Source organism: Ailuropoda melanoleuca, chromosome 13, assembly GCF_002007445.2.
Source record: "Ailuropoda melanoleuca isolate Jingjing chromosome 13, ASM200744v2, whole genome shotgun sequence".
Lineage (NCBI taxonomy): Eukaryota > Metazoa > Chordata > Mammalia > Carnivora > Ursidae > Ailuropoda > Ailuropoda melanoleuca.
This window is the reverse complement of record NC_048230.1, coordinates 26,273,959-26,289,126: the sequence shown is the minus strand read 5'-3', so window position 1 is coordinate 26,289,126 and position 15,168 is coordinate 26,273,959. Positions and strand designations below refer to the sequence as shown.

The window sequence follows — 15,168 nt, the reverse complement described above, 5'->3', positions numbered from 1 at the left end:
AGGCTCCCTGCTGAGCAAGGAGCCCGGGATCACGACCTGAGCCAAAGGCAGACACCCAACCAAATGAGCCACCCAGGCGTCCCCATTTTTCTTAATATTGCTCCCTAGCGTGTGAAGACAAGTGCGTGCTTCAAAGGCTAATGAGACTTTAGGTAACAAGGTTTTAAAAAGCACCATGCTCCTCCTCTGGGTTAAGCTGCAGGGACAGCTGCTCTTTGGCCTTCAACTGACCTCAGAAACTAGAAACACTTATTTCAGGCTTCGTCCCATTGGCCACTGTGGGCAGGAGTGGAAAACACCTGCCAGGTGCTGCCATAAGATCAACTCGGCCAACAGGAAACTTTTCTACAAGCTTTGTGGCTTAACAGTAGCCCCCTCCCAACCCTGCCTTTCCTCGGCGTCCAAAGCACAGCACGTGTTGAGCGCCCCCTGCGTGCAAGGCTCGGCAACCGGCAAGTAAGGGTAGCGCCACGCTTGCAGGGCTTTCACGCATTCTCGTGTCTCCCCAACCACCCTCCTGCTAGTACCTCTTGTTCCTATTTTACAAATGAGGTTGACCGACAAAAAGAACATTGAGCTGTGGGATAGGACACGTTCCTGGGGGTAAGTGACCCTGTGACCTTGAGCAAGTCGCTAGCCCTGCGGGAGGTGATCCTAAGCTTTCTCCCCCTTGGAACACCGTCCCAGCTCACGGTCGAGCGCTCAGCCGCCGCTGGAAGTGGGTTTCGAAACTTCAAGGAGTGGTTCACTCCCGGAGCGGGAGGGTGCGGGGGGAGCGGTCCCGAGCTAGCGCCCCGCCTCCGCCGCTGAGACCCTGGGGACCGGCGCCCTGCTCCGGGTTCGACTGCACTACGGCGCTCGGGAAGGGTCGCTTTGTGCCTCGCGAAGACTTCCCCTTCCGCCAATCACCTTTTGCGGCCCGCCCTTCTCGTCGCCGGAAGCAGCCGTTGCCCCGAGCAACTGCAACGTCCGGTTTTCCGAGCTGGCGGCGGGAAAGGCCATGAGTAAAGGCCGGGCGGAGGCCGCGGCGGGAGGTAAACGGGACCGTGGGCGCGGGGGAGACCCAGGCGGGGGGCGGGCGAGGGGTCGGTTGAGTGACTCCCACCGCTGCCCCGTCTCTTCGTAGCCCCCGGGATCCTCCTGAGGTACCTGCAGGACCAGAACCGGCCCTACAGCGCCCAGGACGTGTTCGGGAACCTGCAGCGGGAGCACGGACTGGGCAAGGCGGTGAGGACCCTCTCCTGGGATTCCTCCCCGTGGGGCCCCTGGAATCCGTCTGGGGTGCTGCCCTCTCGAGGCTGCCATTCTAGCCTTGGGCTTCCGGAAGCTCGTCGGGCTCTTCCCGGTTTCGGGCTGAAATTCCCGCTCCCTGGACCGCGAAGCCATTTCTCTGATTGCCGCCCCCCCCCCCCCGGCGGTGGTGAAGGCGCTGGAGCAGCTGGCCCAACAAGGCAAAATCAAAGAGAAGACGTACGGCAAGCAGAAGATCTATTTCGCGGACCAGGTGAGGGAAACCTGTGCAGATCATCGCCCGTGTGAGACCCCGACATTAGGTGAATCCGTCTCTAGAATGAACTCTCTTCCGGAGAATTTGAGGCACCCCATGAAACTCACCTGTCTTACGCCATGCAAAGGGCCCCAGGCACCCTTTAAATCAAAGCGGGTTCTCCCCTTGCTGTGATCCAGACTTAATGAGACTTCCAGATTCGGGACGTGATAGATGACAGAAAATTGCTGCTGCCAAGATCCGTTCCCGCTTGGAAGTTTCTTTTTCCCAGTCATCTAGATGAGAACCACCAGCTGCCCAAATATTCTCTGTCCCCACCCCTCACTCCCAACACAGATAACACTAATTTTGTGTCTCTGGGCCAGATCACCACCTGGATGCCTTCCAGACCTTTCTGAGTCAATATTGCTGAAGTAGAATGCCTCATCTCCTCTAAATGGGCTTCTCTTACCTGCTTCTCCCTCGGTGGAGTCACTCTTCACCCAACCCAGACACCGGGGAGCCCCTCGTCTCTTACCTCGTGCCCTGTTGGCTTGCCCCCTTCCTGACCCCGCCCCCTCCTCTCCCTGCGCGGCGCATCTCCCGACACCCTCCTGACGCCCTCCTGCCGTCGGCTGGCCTCAGACAGCTTAAACACTGCAGCCGGAATGGTCCGTAGAGCTCATCGAGGGCGGTTGCCCGACTTCGAACTCTAGCGTTCCCTGGAACAGGGAGAAGGTACTTGGAGACTCGGCCCCAGGCCGCCTGCCTCTCCTCTCCCTTCAGGTCCGCTCACCAGTACTAGACCATTTAGATGGTCACTCCTGTGTCCTTCCTCTGCCTGGAGCTTTAAAGTCCCTTCTTCCTCTCCTGCCTCTTTGCTCCTCGAACTCTTCCTCATCCTTTCGGATTCCCCTCAGGCATTACCCTCTCCAGGCACCTTCCCTGAATTCTCGAATCGCCTCTTCTTCAGGCGCTCACCTCTCTGCGGGAGGCTGTACTGGGGTTGTCTTTCTACTCGTCTCCTCACTAGACTGCAGGCCCCACTTCTCACTCGTAGTCCTTTGCTCAGCAGCCCCCCGCCCCATTATCTAACATCTGGTAGACACGGAATATTAGTTTAACTGAACCAAACCACCATCAAGGCTAATTTTCCTAAAATGGGTTTCATTATGTGATGACTCTAAGGAAGATTCCCTAAGGGAGAATTTTGCAGATTTTCTTCTGTGAGGGGCCAGACCGTTAATATTTTTGCACTTTGTCGGCCAAATGGCCTCTTGTCACAGCTACGCAGCCGCCAGGACCACTCGTGTCCGCAGATGGAGAGCAAAAGCCGCCTGAGACAGGACGGAAACGAGTGGGCGTGGCTGTGTTTCAGTCAAGTTGTTTTCCAAACTCTGGATCTGGCGGGATCTAGCGCGCAGGCTGTAGTTTGCGGCCTGCTGCTCTGAAGGTTTGCCTTGCCTTAATGTAGAGACCACGCCGCCCACGCTGGCGTTCCTGTTCTTCCTAACCTGCTCCTCCTCACCGCGGACAAAACCCCCACTGAGCCCCAGCGCTGTCCTTGGTAGCAGCTGGTGTCATGGGATGGGCTTCTCACACTTGTACCAGTACGAGTTCCTTCAGTACTGCCCCCTATGCCCCTACCTGTCCCGGTTCGTCCTGTTGTGGGAATGTGTAATTTAGGTATCCCTACCTTGGGAAGAATGTTCCTTTACTCCTTTAGCCTAGTGAGCGGTTTTACCACTGAACTGAGATCTCCGCCCTGTTCAGTATCCTGCCAGCCTTGAAGCCCCTGGAGGACAGGCATCGGGTTTTAACTTTTTTTTTTTTTTTAAAGATTTTATTTATTTATTCGACAGAGATAGAGACAGCCAACGAGAGAGGGAACACAAGCAGGGGAAGTGGGAGAGGAAGAAGCAGGCTCCCAGAGGAAGAGCCCTGATGTGGGGCTCGATCCCGTAACGCCAGGATCACGCCCTGAGCCGAAGGCAGATGCCTAACCGCTGTGCCACCCAGGCGCCCCCGGGTTTTAACTTCTTGTTTGTACCTTGTTGTTAGTTAGGATGAGGACTAAACCGAGTGGTTTCTCACAGGACCCTCCCCTGTTCTCCCCGGCCCTCTGGAGGGTTGGGGAGCCCCACGTTCTTGTGTGTGTGATGCTGCCCCCCGCCCCCACATGTAGCTTCCCCTCTTGTGCCTCACATCAGCCCCCTTCTGTTTTTCCTCTCACTTCCGGCAGGACCAGTTTGCCATGGTGAGTGATGCTGACCTCCAAGGCCTGGATGCCCAGATCGTGGCCCTTGCTGCTAAGGTGCAGAGCTTACAGCAGAGCTGCCGCCACATGGAGGCGGGTAGGACTGGGCAGTCCCCGAAGGGGCCCCGAGGGTCAGGGTCAGTCTAGAGGTCAGGAAGTACGGAGTGAATGGTTTGCCAGCTGTAGTGTTGTCTTGTGGCATTGAGTCTCTGCTGGGCTGCCTCTGGCATCGTATGAAAAGAGACAGAGACCAGCTAATGAATGGCTTTTGAATGTAAGTGAGCAAGACACACATTGCTTTCCTAACGCTATCAGTGAGCTGTGCCCACACTCCCTCTGTGCCTGCTGCTTTAACTGGCTACAGGGAACAGTCTGTTCAGCCTCACTTTACCACTGCTGGTAGATGGAGAAGGAAAGAAAACTAGAATAAGCTAGTAATTCTGTAAGCCTTCATCTCTGCTGAGCGTTTCCAGAATATGGACCTCATTTTGGACCCTGTGTGTAGTAGAGCAAGGCAGCGGCCCAGTCTCCCACCTCAGGGGTAGGAAGTGACCTCGGAGAGCTATGGTTTCAGAACTGAAGGACTTAACCAGTGCCCTGACCACACCGGAGATGCAGAAAGAGATCCAGGACTTGAAGAAGGAATGTGATGGCTACAGAGAGAGACTGAAGAATATAAAAGCAGCCACCAACCACGTGACTCCAGAAGAGAAAGAGCAGGTGAGGTGGGGGGGCGGGCAGCAGCGGGGGAGGGCGGCTTGCCCCCGGCAGCAGCTGTGGGGCTGAGCGGGCTAGAGGCGGCTGTTTCCCTGTGCAGGTGCACAGAGACCGGCAGAAGTACTGCAGGGAGTGGAGGAAGCGGAAGAGGATGGTGAGTGCGTGTGCTCCCGGCAGGCCCTGAGAAAGGCCAGGAGAGACCACTGCCCGAGAGCATGGATCCCCCAGGCCGGGCTGCCCACCTGAAAGGGGGCGGGTTTGTTTCTTGTCAGGCGACAGAGCTGTCTGATGCAATTCTGGAAGGATACCCCAAAAGCAAGAAGCAGTTCTTTGTAAGTGGTTTCCCCTCCCGTCCTCGCTCCCTTGGGCGCTCCGTCCGGGGAGAGGGCTCATTCCCTTGCCTCCCTACCCCAGGAGGAAGTTGGGATAGAGACCGATGAAGATTACAACGTGAAGCTCCCAGACCCTTGAGGGCTCCTCCAGCAGGACGGGGGATGGAGAGAGAGATGGCACCTGCACTGGCTGCCTCCTTCACGTTGACTTCTTTTGTTCCTGCTGCTTTCTGCCTTTGGGCAGAGCCGCTGGGAGGGGGCAGGAGCCAGAGTGCAGGCGCAGGGAGTGAGCGAGCCCACAGCGGATGGTCACGCTTTCACGGGCCACATGGCAGGTGCCCAAACTGCATGCTCCACCTTGGAACAACGCCAGAGGAAAGCACTTGGCAGTGTTTATTGTAATATAATTTGGTATAAAAATACTTAATTTGCTCTGGATAACCAATCCTCCCAGATGTCAACCCTGAGAAAGGCTACAGGGTAGAGAGAGGCGACTGTACACAGCATTCAAGGAGCCCGAGGCCTCACCCAGGACTTCGGGCTCTGCACCCCAGGAGGCCTTTAAATACCTTCTCTACCCCTTCACCCCAGTCCCAAGGCCTGGGAGAAATGCAGGCAGCACGGAGATGGCAGAGACCCAGATACACCTGACGGGAAGGCTGGGAATGGTTGTGAGGCCCAGTTCATTTTCCAGAATTGTAACTTCAGCAAAATTGCACTGTTGGTGTTTAGAAAATTTAAAAAAACCTTTTAATACGTAGTGCTGTGTCACATTTGACTTCTCTGTGCTGCGCTCCTGGCTGTGGGGACAGAGGGGGCAGGAGCACACAGGGAGGCCGCTTCCCTCTAGCACCTGGAGCGGGGAAGGAGAGGCGATGGAGTAGCAGGCGAGGGCAGGATCCTGGCAGCCCTGGCCCAGGTACCGGGCAGCCTGTCACACTTCATGGCTGTGGGACTATTTCTGCGTTCCTTTCTTCCTGTCCAACTACTGCCAAAATGGCCAAACTTGGGCCAGATGTCGCCCAAGGGACCAAACCAAACGCAAATAGTAGCTTCCAGGTGTGTGTCAATCAATCAGGAGCAAAAATTTGAGGCTTAGAAGGGGAGAGGCTGGGAGCCTTTGGGGGTGCCCAGAGCAGACCCCCCGCAAGAGGACTTTCATGGGGAGGGGGAAAGACAGTAGGCTCGAGGTTTGTGGTCAATATAATAAATAAAAGCTTTCACAAAACAAACACCCCAGCCCCACTGAGGACGCGGGGGCACCGAGGAACCAAACACCGGGAGCCAGCAGACCTGTGCGCAGCGGCGCAGTCCAATCTCAGGAGCCCAGTGGCTCTGTGGCCGAGTAGGAGGCTCCGGCCTGTCGTTGGCTCTTCGGCAGGTTCGGTTCCAGGACCGGTCAGTACAGCTGGTTCTTCAGCTGGTGCAGGACGCCAACCACGATCTCCCGCAGCGTCTGGCAAAGGGAGACATGGGATGCTCAGGCGAGGACAGCGTGCAGGCTCGGTGATGTGAGCCTAGACCAGGTGTGTTTTTTTTTTTTTTTTTGAAGATTTTATTTATTTATGTGACAGACAGCCAGTGAGAGAGGGAGCACAAGCAGGGGGAGTGGGAGAGGAAGAAGCAGGCTCATAGCCGAGGAGCCTGATGTGGGGCTCGATCCCACAACGCCGGGATCACGCCCTGAGCCGAAGGCAGACGCCCAACAACTGCGCCACCCAGGCGCCCCAGGTGTGCTCTTTAGAATGCAACAGAAAGAGCCCCTGGGCCTCACTGTGGTCTACAGTTTACTCTGAAATGTCCCTGCAACAGGATGGGGAGAGGGATGGAGGGATGGAGGCATGGCTGGCTGTATGGAAAAGCAAATACAAGAAATGGGGACGGCAGCATTTTGGTTCCCATTTGGTGGCGGGCTCATAAGTGTTTGGCTTTGCAGTATGCTTAAAGCGTTTCCAGAAAATGTCAGGAAACAAAGAAGTGAGACTCTCAGATGCAAGTCAAGCCTCGGAAGAGGCAACCAGGCCTCAGAAGTAGAAGACTCTCGGTGCGACAGCATTTGCACGCTGCCCTGTTACAAACGACGACAACCCCCCAGGCAAACTACTTCAGTGAATCTTCCCGAACGTGTGGAGCCTCCGCTGCCATGATGAGGGCAATGCACTGGGCAGCCGCCCGCGGGCTGCAAAAGGCCAGAGCTAGGCTTTCGGAGTTTAAGTGCCAGATCAGTCTTGCCAAATGAAACCTTAACAGGAAAATCGGGGCTAGGAAGCAAAGAAGGAGGACACCCCCAAAAAACCTAAAAGCTGCTGCCCTACCCTTCTGAACAAATTAGGACTTGGGCCACTGCCTATTGGAGGGGAGAGGACCCCCCACCCCCACCCCATGATCACTGCTACCCCGTACCTGAGGCTTACAGTGCTCCTCGATCCAGCTGAAGACACAGGCTGACAGCTCCTGGAAGCTGGCCACGGAGATGGAGGCGTTGAAGGACTGGAACAGGGAGTCCATGATGCCTTGAAACACATTGAACTTGACCTGGTCAGAGACCTGGTCCTCCCCCTCATGGGGGTTGTCCTGGTGTGCCTTCACGATCTGCTCGTAGTTCCTGAAAACGAGCAGTGGACAGGGCTCAGGTGCTGCAGCAGCCCCGGTACCCAAGCTTCTCCCCCAGGCAGGGGCTGCTGGGAAGTACTCAGCATCAGCCAGGTGCTGCTTCTGGGACAGAAATGGTGACCCCTCTCTCCACCCCTCCCTTCACGAATCCCACAGGCACTTCGAGCATCTGCTGTGTGTCAGGGACGGCTGGGGTACAGAGTCCTGCCTCTAAGTGGCCACCTAAGGGAGCGAGAGTATTATCTGTCCTGAAGTATCTGATGTGGCCTCTGAACGAGAGGAAGGTATGAACTGAAGTCGGCCCGCGTCCCCTCAGAATCCCTGGCTCCCCCAGCTCAGCGTCCCCCTTACACTTTCATGATCTTTAGGGCCGTGACGTCCTTGCGTAGCATGGACACCTCCTCCTCCTGCTTTTTCTTCTCCTTGTGCAAAAACTGGATGTAGTCAATGGCTGAGGTGGGGGTGGGCACAGAGGAAGTCTCAACCGACAAGGCAGACTTTGTCTCCCCTTCCCCCCCACCCCCTGTTCCCCTAGTCTCCCATAGCCACCACGCCTCCAGGGCCAGGCCGAGAGTGGGTAGAAGGTTCTGGCCTCTTCATAGCCCCACAGGCCCCAACCACTCCCAGGGCTCTCCCTGGCCATACTCTTCTGTAGAACGATGGCTTTGCTGAGCTTTTGGGAGCCAATGGAGAAGTCCTGCTGCTGGCAGGTGGGGACGATGGTCTGAAGGTCATCATAGCCTCTCTGTGGAGACAGCAAGGGAAACAAGGCTTCCTTAACTCTGAGGGATGAAGGCACACTGGCACCAAGCTTTCTCTCCAAGAACCGAGTTCCATGTTTGAAACTCAAAGGGGTGGGGTGCTGGAAGGAGGGAAGTGTTCATGTCCAGGGACTGGATTAGCTGCCCGCAAGGATGCTTGGGGCTGCCTGATGAAGTCAGGGCAGAGTGAACCTGAACACATGGGGCCTCCTGCGCTGGCTGAGCTGCAGGCCTCCCCAGTCACCTTGATGGCATCCCTCCTCTTCTGCTCAGCCTGCGTATGTGCTCGCCGCCGCCGGTCCTTGTAGGACTCCTTGTAGGACTCGTGGTGGTAATCGCTGTCCTCGTCATCTACGCTCAAAGTTGGGGGCAGGAAGAGGTCATTTTGAGGCCCAGTGGGGCCCAGCTAACCCACCTTGCCCCAACGGGGAAGGAAAACCTGGTGCCCAGAGACAAATGGACAGAAGAACCTAATGTCCTAGATGAGGTGAGAGATGGTGAGAACCTCTGTCTAACACTAGGCCTCCAGCACCGCCACGTGGATGCCTGGAGCTTCCTGTCTAGGAAATTTACTAAAATGATGGTATATCTGAGCCCCCCCAGGTGGGGGCATGTTGCTGCCTACCTGTATTGGGGACGGAAGAGGCACTGGTGGAACCGATGCTATTAGCTCTGGACACTACACTCCCCTTTCGGGTACTTTCTACAAAAAGCCCTGGAAAAGAGAGGGTCCCAATCACTAAGGGGTAGGGCAGGGGAACACTATTAGACCCTGAGACACCTGGGGTACAATGGCTTCCTGATCCTTAAATGCTGACCTCTCCCTTTCAACCCAAAAGCCACCCATACTGGGTCATCCACTTCCTGTTGTGCCGTGCTGCAATGCTCCTGTCCCTGGTGTCCACACTGCCATGGGCCTGCAGTGGTTCACAAAGTGGCATCTGGGCACAACAAGGGTGAGAGTCGCTAGCTATTACTACTGTCATCACTTCCCTGCTTCAGCGCAGAGGGAACCAGGTGTACCCTTACGCTTCCTGCCCCTGTCCTGCAGCGTCTCCCTCACTGTCTCAGGGCAGGAACTCGGTTCAGGGACAGTGGACTGTGCTCAGGTGTGGCCGGCAAGACCACGGGAATCTATCGGCTGCAGCGGGAGTGTTACCAGGGAGCTGGAGACGGTGGGGGAGGCACTCACCGGGGTCCAGGCTGTTGTCGCTGTAGGCATATTCCACCTGCGGCACCGAGCAAAGGAGAAGCTCATCAGACCTTCACCCGGGGACCGCACCTCCTTTCACTGCAAGCGCGCGCACACACCCTACCCACACCCACCCCCCAGGGTGCGCAGGCAATTGCAGGATCCACGCGCGCGTGCGTACACACAAACGCACACACACACCACACACATCCCCCCGGGGTGCGCAGGCGACTGCAGGGCTGACCCGGGAACCAACAGCGGATAGGCCATGGGAACGCCGCCCCTCCGCAGGATCCCGTCTGCCCCCGTCCCCGCTCCAGCACCTCCCCAGCCCCCAAACCCTGCCCCCTCACACTCGTGCACACACGCGTCACTTGTCTCCCCACCTTGGCACGCACGGGGTGAGAGCTGTCTTCTCTGCAGCCCCGGGGCCCGGAGGGCGGGGGGAACTTTGGGGACTGCAAGGAATCCCCTCGTCTTCCGGCCCCCCCACGTGCACGAGCCCGACCCGCCCCCCCCTCGCCGGCGTGCGCGCCCGCGGGGCTTGCCTTGACCCAGGGGTCGTCCGGAGAGGCGCCCGGCTCCGTCATCTCCAACCCACCGAACCGGAAACCAGCCCGCGGGCGGGCCCCCAGCCGCGAGGCGCATCCACGTGACCCAAACCCACCAACCCACGAACGGGAGGCGGAGGGCGGGGTGAGGGGCGCGCATGCGCAGCCCGGAAACGCAGAAACCGTGGACAGGGGACGCCGGCGTCGGAGCTGAGACTGACGTCGTCTCTGCCTTCCCTCGGGGTGCTGCCGCGACGTGAAGCACATTCTGCAAAATGGGTTCCCCTCAAAAGGCTCGTCGCCGATAGTCGTGTGCACGCGCTGCGCGGGCCCAGGCGGCTCCGGGGAACGCGTGTCCCACCCCCACCCTGCGGGCGACCCGTCCCGCGGGGTGCAGGCCTGGCCACCTGGGCCGACCCCGCCAGGCTGCCAGCTCCGTAAAGGCAGAGGCCCCGCCTGGCTTGCGAGAGGCCGGTCCTCCAACACGCAGCCAGGCATCTGGCAGGAGACCAGTGGGAGAAACGCTTTCAGAGAGCCCGTTAGCCAAGTTATGCTACTTTACAGATAGGGAAACCGAGGAACCTAGAAAGTCTGTAGCTTCTCGCAAAACAGACAGCTATCAGTGATAGGACCAAGGCTGACTTCAGTCTGCCTAGCTTCAAAAGCCAAGCTCTTAACCAGTGCCCTCCCGGCTTGCAGCTCAAGGCTTCCAAAGACACCCAGAGGCATGGGGACAGGAAGTAGACACCATACAGACAGCACCTGGCAACATTCATCTTTAATTCTGTTACACGTTCCAGTGTTTGCCCTGGCCACAGTCAGCCGTAGGTATCAGACACTGTGGGCAAGAGTAGGCACAGAACGCCAGAGGCCTGCTTCCCCACCAGCCACATCCTCAGTGATGGCCAAACACCAGCAAGCGGGGTAGGCCTCCTGTGTGTCACCAGGCCCAGCCCTGCCCTCCCCAGTTTGGCTCAGAGCCCTCTAGGCCCAAGCAGGGTGAGCACTGAGGCCCCCATTCCTTCTCACCGCTGAATCTCCTGGCAGCTGCAGGGGCCACTTGGGCCCCACAGAGAACTCAGTGTCAGCCACTGGCTTTACTGCGACTGGGGCATGCGCTTCTGCAGGAGGGCCCAGGCTTTCTCCACCTTTGAGCAGAGCCAGAACGTTTGGGGGAAGAGAGCACAGGGTCAGGCAGGCACCCACTGGAGACTCCTTCCCCACAACCCAGCCCTTCCCTCGGCACCAACCTGGCGCTGGGTGACATGCGGTTCCCATAACGTGCTCAGCACCACGTGGCTCTGGTCCACAAGCTGCTGCCCACTCATCTGGCTCTGCAACCGGCTTTGAGCCGCAGCCTCACTCAGGCCATCCCTCTCCACGATGCGTCGTATAGCCTCAACACAGACAAAGCCTAGGTCAGAGCCGGCTGCGGTCTGCAGTAGGGGTGGGGAGGGAGATGGGGTCCAGATACCTCAGTCTCGGGAATGACAACGGTCCACACCTCATGCACCATGTTCTGCCAGCCGGCCTCAAGCAGCATAGCAGCATCGATCACGCACACGTGCTTTCCTGTGGGGAGGCCCCCATCACTGCTAGCAGCACACCGCCACCTGCTGCTAGAGCCCAGGAGGCCTAGTCCCAAGGAAAGTTAGAGGGTCTGGCTTGGGGTGGGGAAGCTCCCAGGAGGAGAATCTGCTTAACAAGTCCCCCTTGGCTGCTCCCATCATCCCTCCCACTCACCCTCGGCCATAGCCTGAGCCATCTCCTCTTGAGCCAGCTTTGCGATAACTGGCCACACAATATCCGTGAGTATCTTCAACTGCTTCTGAGGAGGGGAACAGAGGAAGCGGACAGTTTACCTTCCCTCAGAGATGGAGCCAGCCCAAGGGAGGAGGTGGTTGGGAATAGATGAGTGGAAAGTGGCACGCTGGACCACAGAGGTCCACTGGGTCCCAACCTCTGCATCCGGAAGCAGCTGAGAAACCCTTGGAGAGGAGTGGTGTTTACCTTGTTCCCAAACACCCGGCTGCCTAGAACTTTCCTGTTGATCACGCCATCTGTGTGGAGAATACCTGGACGACAGAGACACAGGACTGGGCAAGGAGGCCAGCCATCCCACTTCAGGCCACTTCCCAGCCCTCCCCAGGTACTACCTGTTCCAAAGGCCTCCACGACAGGCTGGTAGGCAAGACCACCTGGGGCGTAGGCCCGATGGCCCAGCTGGTCACTGTCGATGATGTATGCCCCCAGGCCCTTAAGCCGCTGAGCTACTGAGCTCTTCCCAGAGCCACTGATGCCGGTCAGCCCAATCACATAGAGGTGTGCGGGGAGCTCTGGCCTCTTCTGCAGGTGGAGGAGAGGGAACCCCAGTTACTAGGGTCTTCAGACTCATGCTTGGGACTGAATTCTTCAGTCTTTACTCTCCAGCATTTCCAGCCCACCCACAATGGGAGAGAGAGGGAGGGCAGACATACATATGGAGGCCGAAGCAGGTTTCCCAGCATTCGCTGGCGGAAGCTAGAGGAGCTGACTTTGTCTTCTTCATTCTCCTCGTGGCTTTGGTCCTTCAGCAGCTGGATCTGGTACAAGGCAAGCTCCTCCAGGTCCTGTGGTAAAAGAGGAGGGGTGAAGAGAGGGAGGGAGGGACAGGATGACAGTGACACCTGAGCTGCCCCTCCCCATATCCTCCCCTACGTATCCCCGAGGTAGAGCCTGTGTCCAAGGGCAAGCTGGGAACCAGTTCCTTCTTGCCTCTTCCTCACCACCCTAAGCCCTCTCTTCCCTCCTCTAGGGTCGTGGTACTTCCAACAGTTCCCCACGTGGCCTTCCCCATCCCCATCCACTCCCTCTGCGAGTCTCCCTCAGGGGTTACATTCTCAAGGCGGAAGCGGTTGACGGCCATCCCCCCACGATAGGTCTCCTCGCTGACCACCAGGAACTCCAAGGAGGGGTCAGAGCCAGCGGGCCCATAGGGGTCCAGCAGTGGGATGATATCAAAAGTCAAGGAGGGCTTGATGTCCACCAGGAACTCACTCAGATGTTCCACACGTTCTGCGTAGGGTTGGAGCAACTCAGGGAGCAACTTGCCTGGGGAAGGAGCCCAAAAGAACAGTGAGATCTTTTTTGGGGGGAGGAAAGTTTGGGAAGACTGTCCCTAAGCATCCAATCTCCAGATGGGGGTGGGTGGCAGGAAGAAAGGGCTAAGCTGGAAAGCAGTCTGTGTCAGGGGAGCTATGAAGAGGGGCAGCCGGCAAGCACAGCAGTCACGGCAGGGGCTGGCCAGTGCCCAGACAACCAGCAGTGCCAGGGAGCATCAGAGTCAGATGGACAATTCCAAGAACCACCAACCACGAGTCCCCTCTTGCTGTCTCTGGCACAGCTACCTACAAGCTACTCATCCATTTATTGCCAGGGTCTCAATCTTTAGGGTTCATCACCCGGAGAACTTCTTAAAAGTGCAGATTCCTTGGCTCCACATTTGGGGGAATTCTGCTTTGAGTGGTGACTAGACCACACACTGAGAAAGCTGCACTTATTCATTTAACATAATTTCCTCAGCACTAACTGAGTGCCAGGCAGGGTGACATTTGGGAGGGGTGGAAGTAAAGGACGGCCCCACTCTTCCTCAATCATGAACTGGGGGCAAGTTTAAGGAGTTCTGAGGGTCTTCCCTGCTCTATTCCAGGGTCTCTCTCACTCACTCTTCAACAGGTCTTTGTCTGCTACTCCCACCACAAGCTGCTCCTGGGCCAGGATGCACGCGACACTGAGCAACACCTTGTGGGCATTGTGCAGGCGGTCAAACGTGCCACCCACAGCCCCACGGTGGTAGCCACGCACTGGCTGCTTTGGAGACCTGGCCACGGGGGAGGCTGGCCTGATGGTGGAGGGTAAGGGGACATCCAGGGACTCCACAGGCAGCTCTCCGGGCCCATAATCGGGGTACAGCAGCACCGACGCCAGCTGGGGACAACAACTGTAGCAGCTGGTGGCATAACGCTCTAGCTGTTGCTTGACCGGGTTGTACTGGCTTCCATCCAGGGTCTGGAAGTCAGTCAGCACCACTTCCGGTGGGTGGGCCAGGTTCTGGACTGAACTGGGCAGTGGGGGGAGAAAGGCGCTCTTGGCTCCGATATTAGTCAGCAGAACTCTGACGTCCAGGTGCTTGTGGACGTCGGCGCCAGCGTAGAGGTGTGTGATGAAATCCAGGACCTCAAACGTGGCCTGCACGAGGCTGGACTGGGGCTGAGCTGGGCCCCCCAGGCTCATGCCCGGCTGCAGGTGTACATAGAGCGTGTGATTCACCAGCCGGGCCGCCAAGGTCAGGATGGGGGCCAGGCGAGGGGCCAGGGAGGCCAGGGGCGTCGTCAGCACCAGGAGGCCCGACCGGAATACGGCCATGCTGCCCAGGCCTGCGGACAGCCAGGGAGACGAGGCGTGTGTGACTGAGGGATTAAGCGGCTGAGGCTGAAAACTGGGGCCCTGGACTTAAGGGAGGGGACCTGGCGCAGGGACGGGGGTCTGTGCTGATCCAGAGGAAACCGGGGGAGGGCACGGGGCCTGGTACCCCGCGCCTCGGGACTATGCGCTAAGCCGCGGTTTCCACATTTCTCAGACCGAGCGGAGAAGTCGCTGAACTGAATCGAAATCCTGGGCGGGGAAATAAGGCTGGACAAGAGCCCCTGAGTCATAGGGCTGGGGATCCAGAAATCCTGGGCCCCCCTGCCAGGCTGTGCCCGGGTCTTCAGGGACTCGAAGGAGGGGACTAGAGGGAAACGCTCAGGCTCGGATCGGTCCCCTACTTACTGAGACCTCTGGGCTTAGGTTCCGCAAGCCCCGCCGCGGAGGCTTACCTCGCGGCGACCCGGAAGCACTAGTTCGGCAGCTGCGGCTCCGAGCTACGGAACGGCAGAAAGGCCAAAGTCTCCGCTTGGTTCGGGATCTCGCGAGACTATGTAGGGCTTGGGGAGAGGCCGGCCGAGGGGGCGGGGCCGAACTCACGGGCTGGGGAGGCGGTTGAAACCTTATTTCCAGGTCCCAGCCATCAGGGGTCTGGCACGTGGAGAGCAAGGCGGACCTGAAAGCAGCGTTCTGTGGATGCCTTTTAGACCCTGAGAGAAGAGAATGGCTTCATCCAGGTTACCCAGGAGACAGCGGCAAAGGCAGAACTAACACCTGGCTTTCCTCTTAAGAAATTACAAAGGTGTGGGGCGCCTGGGTGGCACAGCGGTTAAGCGTCTGCCTTCGGCTCAGGGC

The 15,168-nt window shown here is 58.1% G+C and overlaps 3 protein-coding genes across 10 annotated transcripts; 1 reads left to right on the top strand and 2 right to left on the bottom strand.

Moving 5' to 3' along the window:
• Positions 1-87: 87 nt before the first annotated feature.
• Positions 88-5,549, top strand: PSMC3IP (PSMC3 interacting protein). Its single transcript, XM_034641817.1, has 8 exons — positions 88-1,034; positions 1,127-1,225; positions 1,413-1,504; positions 3,729-3,840; positions 4,318-4,463; positions 4,561-4,614; positions 4,733-4,792; positions 4,875-5,549. The coding sequence occupies exons 1-8, from the start codon at positions 1,001-1,003 to the stop codon at positions 4,929-4,931; spliced, it is 654 nt and encodes a 217-aa protein (XP_034497708.1). The 5' UTR covers positions 88-1,000; the 3' UTR covers positions 4,932-5,549.
• MLX (MAX dimerization protein MLX) lies at positions 4,875-10,138 on the bottom strand. Of its 5 annotated transcripts, none has more exons than XM_034641814.1 (8): positions 9,907-10,132; positions 9,359-9,395; positions 8,792-8,881; positions 8,411-8,517; positions 8,051-8,150; positions 7,757-7,856; positions 7,207-7,397; positions 4,875-6,248 (listed from the first exon to the last, which is right to left on the bottom strand). In XM_034641814.1, the coding sequence occupies exons 1-8, from the start codon at positions 9,946-9,948 to the stop codon at positions 6,013-6,015; spliced, it is 903 nt and encodes a 300-aa protein (XP_034497705.1). In that variant the 5' UTR covers positions 9,949-10,132; the 3' UTR covers positions 4,875-6,012. The 5 variants fall into 5 exon arrangements, with proteins under 5 accessions (XP_034497705.1, XP_034497707.1, XP_034497706.1 ...); XM_034641815.1 differs by having other exon boundaries at positions 6,044-6,248; positions 7,196-7,397; positions 9,745-10,138; XM_002922139.4 differs by having other exon boundaries at positions 6,044-6,248; positions 7,196-7,397; positions 9,907-10,093.
• A 531-nt stretch (positions 10,139-10,669) lies between these two features.
• COASY (Coenzyme A synthase) lies at positions 10,670-14,846 on the bottom strand. Of its 4 annotated transcripts, none has more exons than XM_034641812.1 (10): positions 14,766-14,846; positions 13,614-14,324; positions 12,785-12,999; positions 12,387-12,518; positions 12,066-12,255; positions 11,920-12,005; positions 11,653-11,737; positions 11,384-11,481; positions 11,160-11,306; positions 10,670-11,057 (listed from the first exon to the last, which is right to left on the bottom strand). In XM_034641812.1, exons 2-10 carry the CDS (start codon positions 14,311-14,313, stop codon positions 11,007-11,009), a joined length of 1,704 nt encoding a protein of 567 aa, XP_034497703.1. In that variant the 5' UTR covers positions 14,314-14,324; positions 14,766-14,846; the 3' UTR covers positions 10,670-11,006. The 4 variants fall into 4 exon arrangements, with proteins under 4 accessions (XP_034497703.1, XP_011226928.1, XP_034497704.1 ...); XM_011228626.3 differs by having other exon boundaries at positions 14,719-14,833; XM_034641813.1 differs by having other exon boundaries at positions 11,414-11,481; positions 14,719-14,833.
• Between the last annotated feature and the right edge of the window lie 322 nt (positions 14,847-15,168).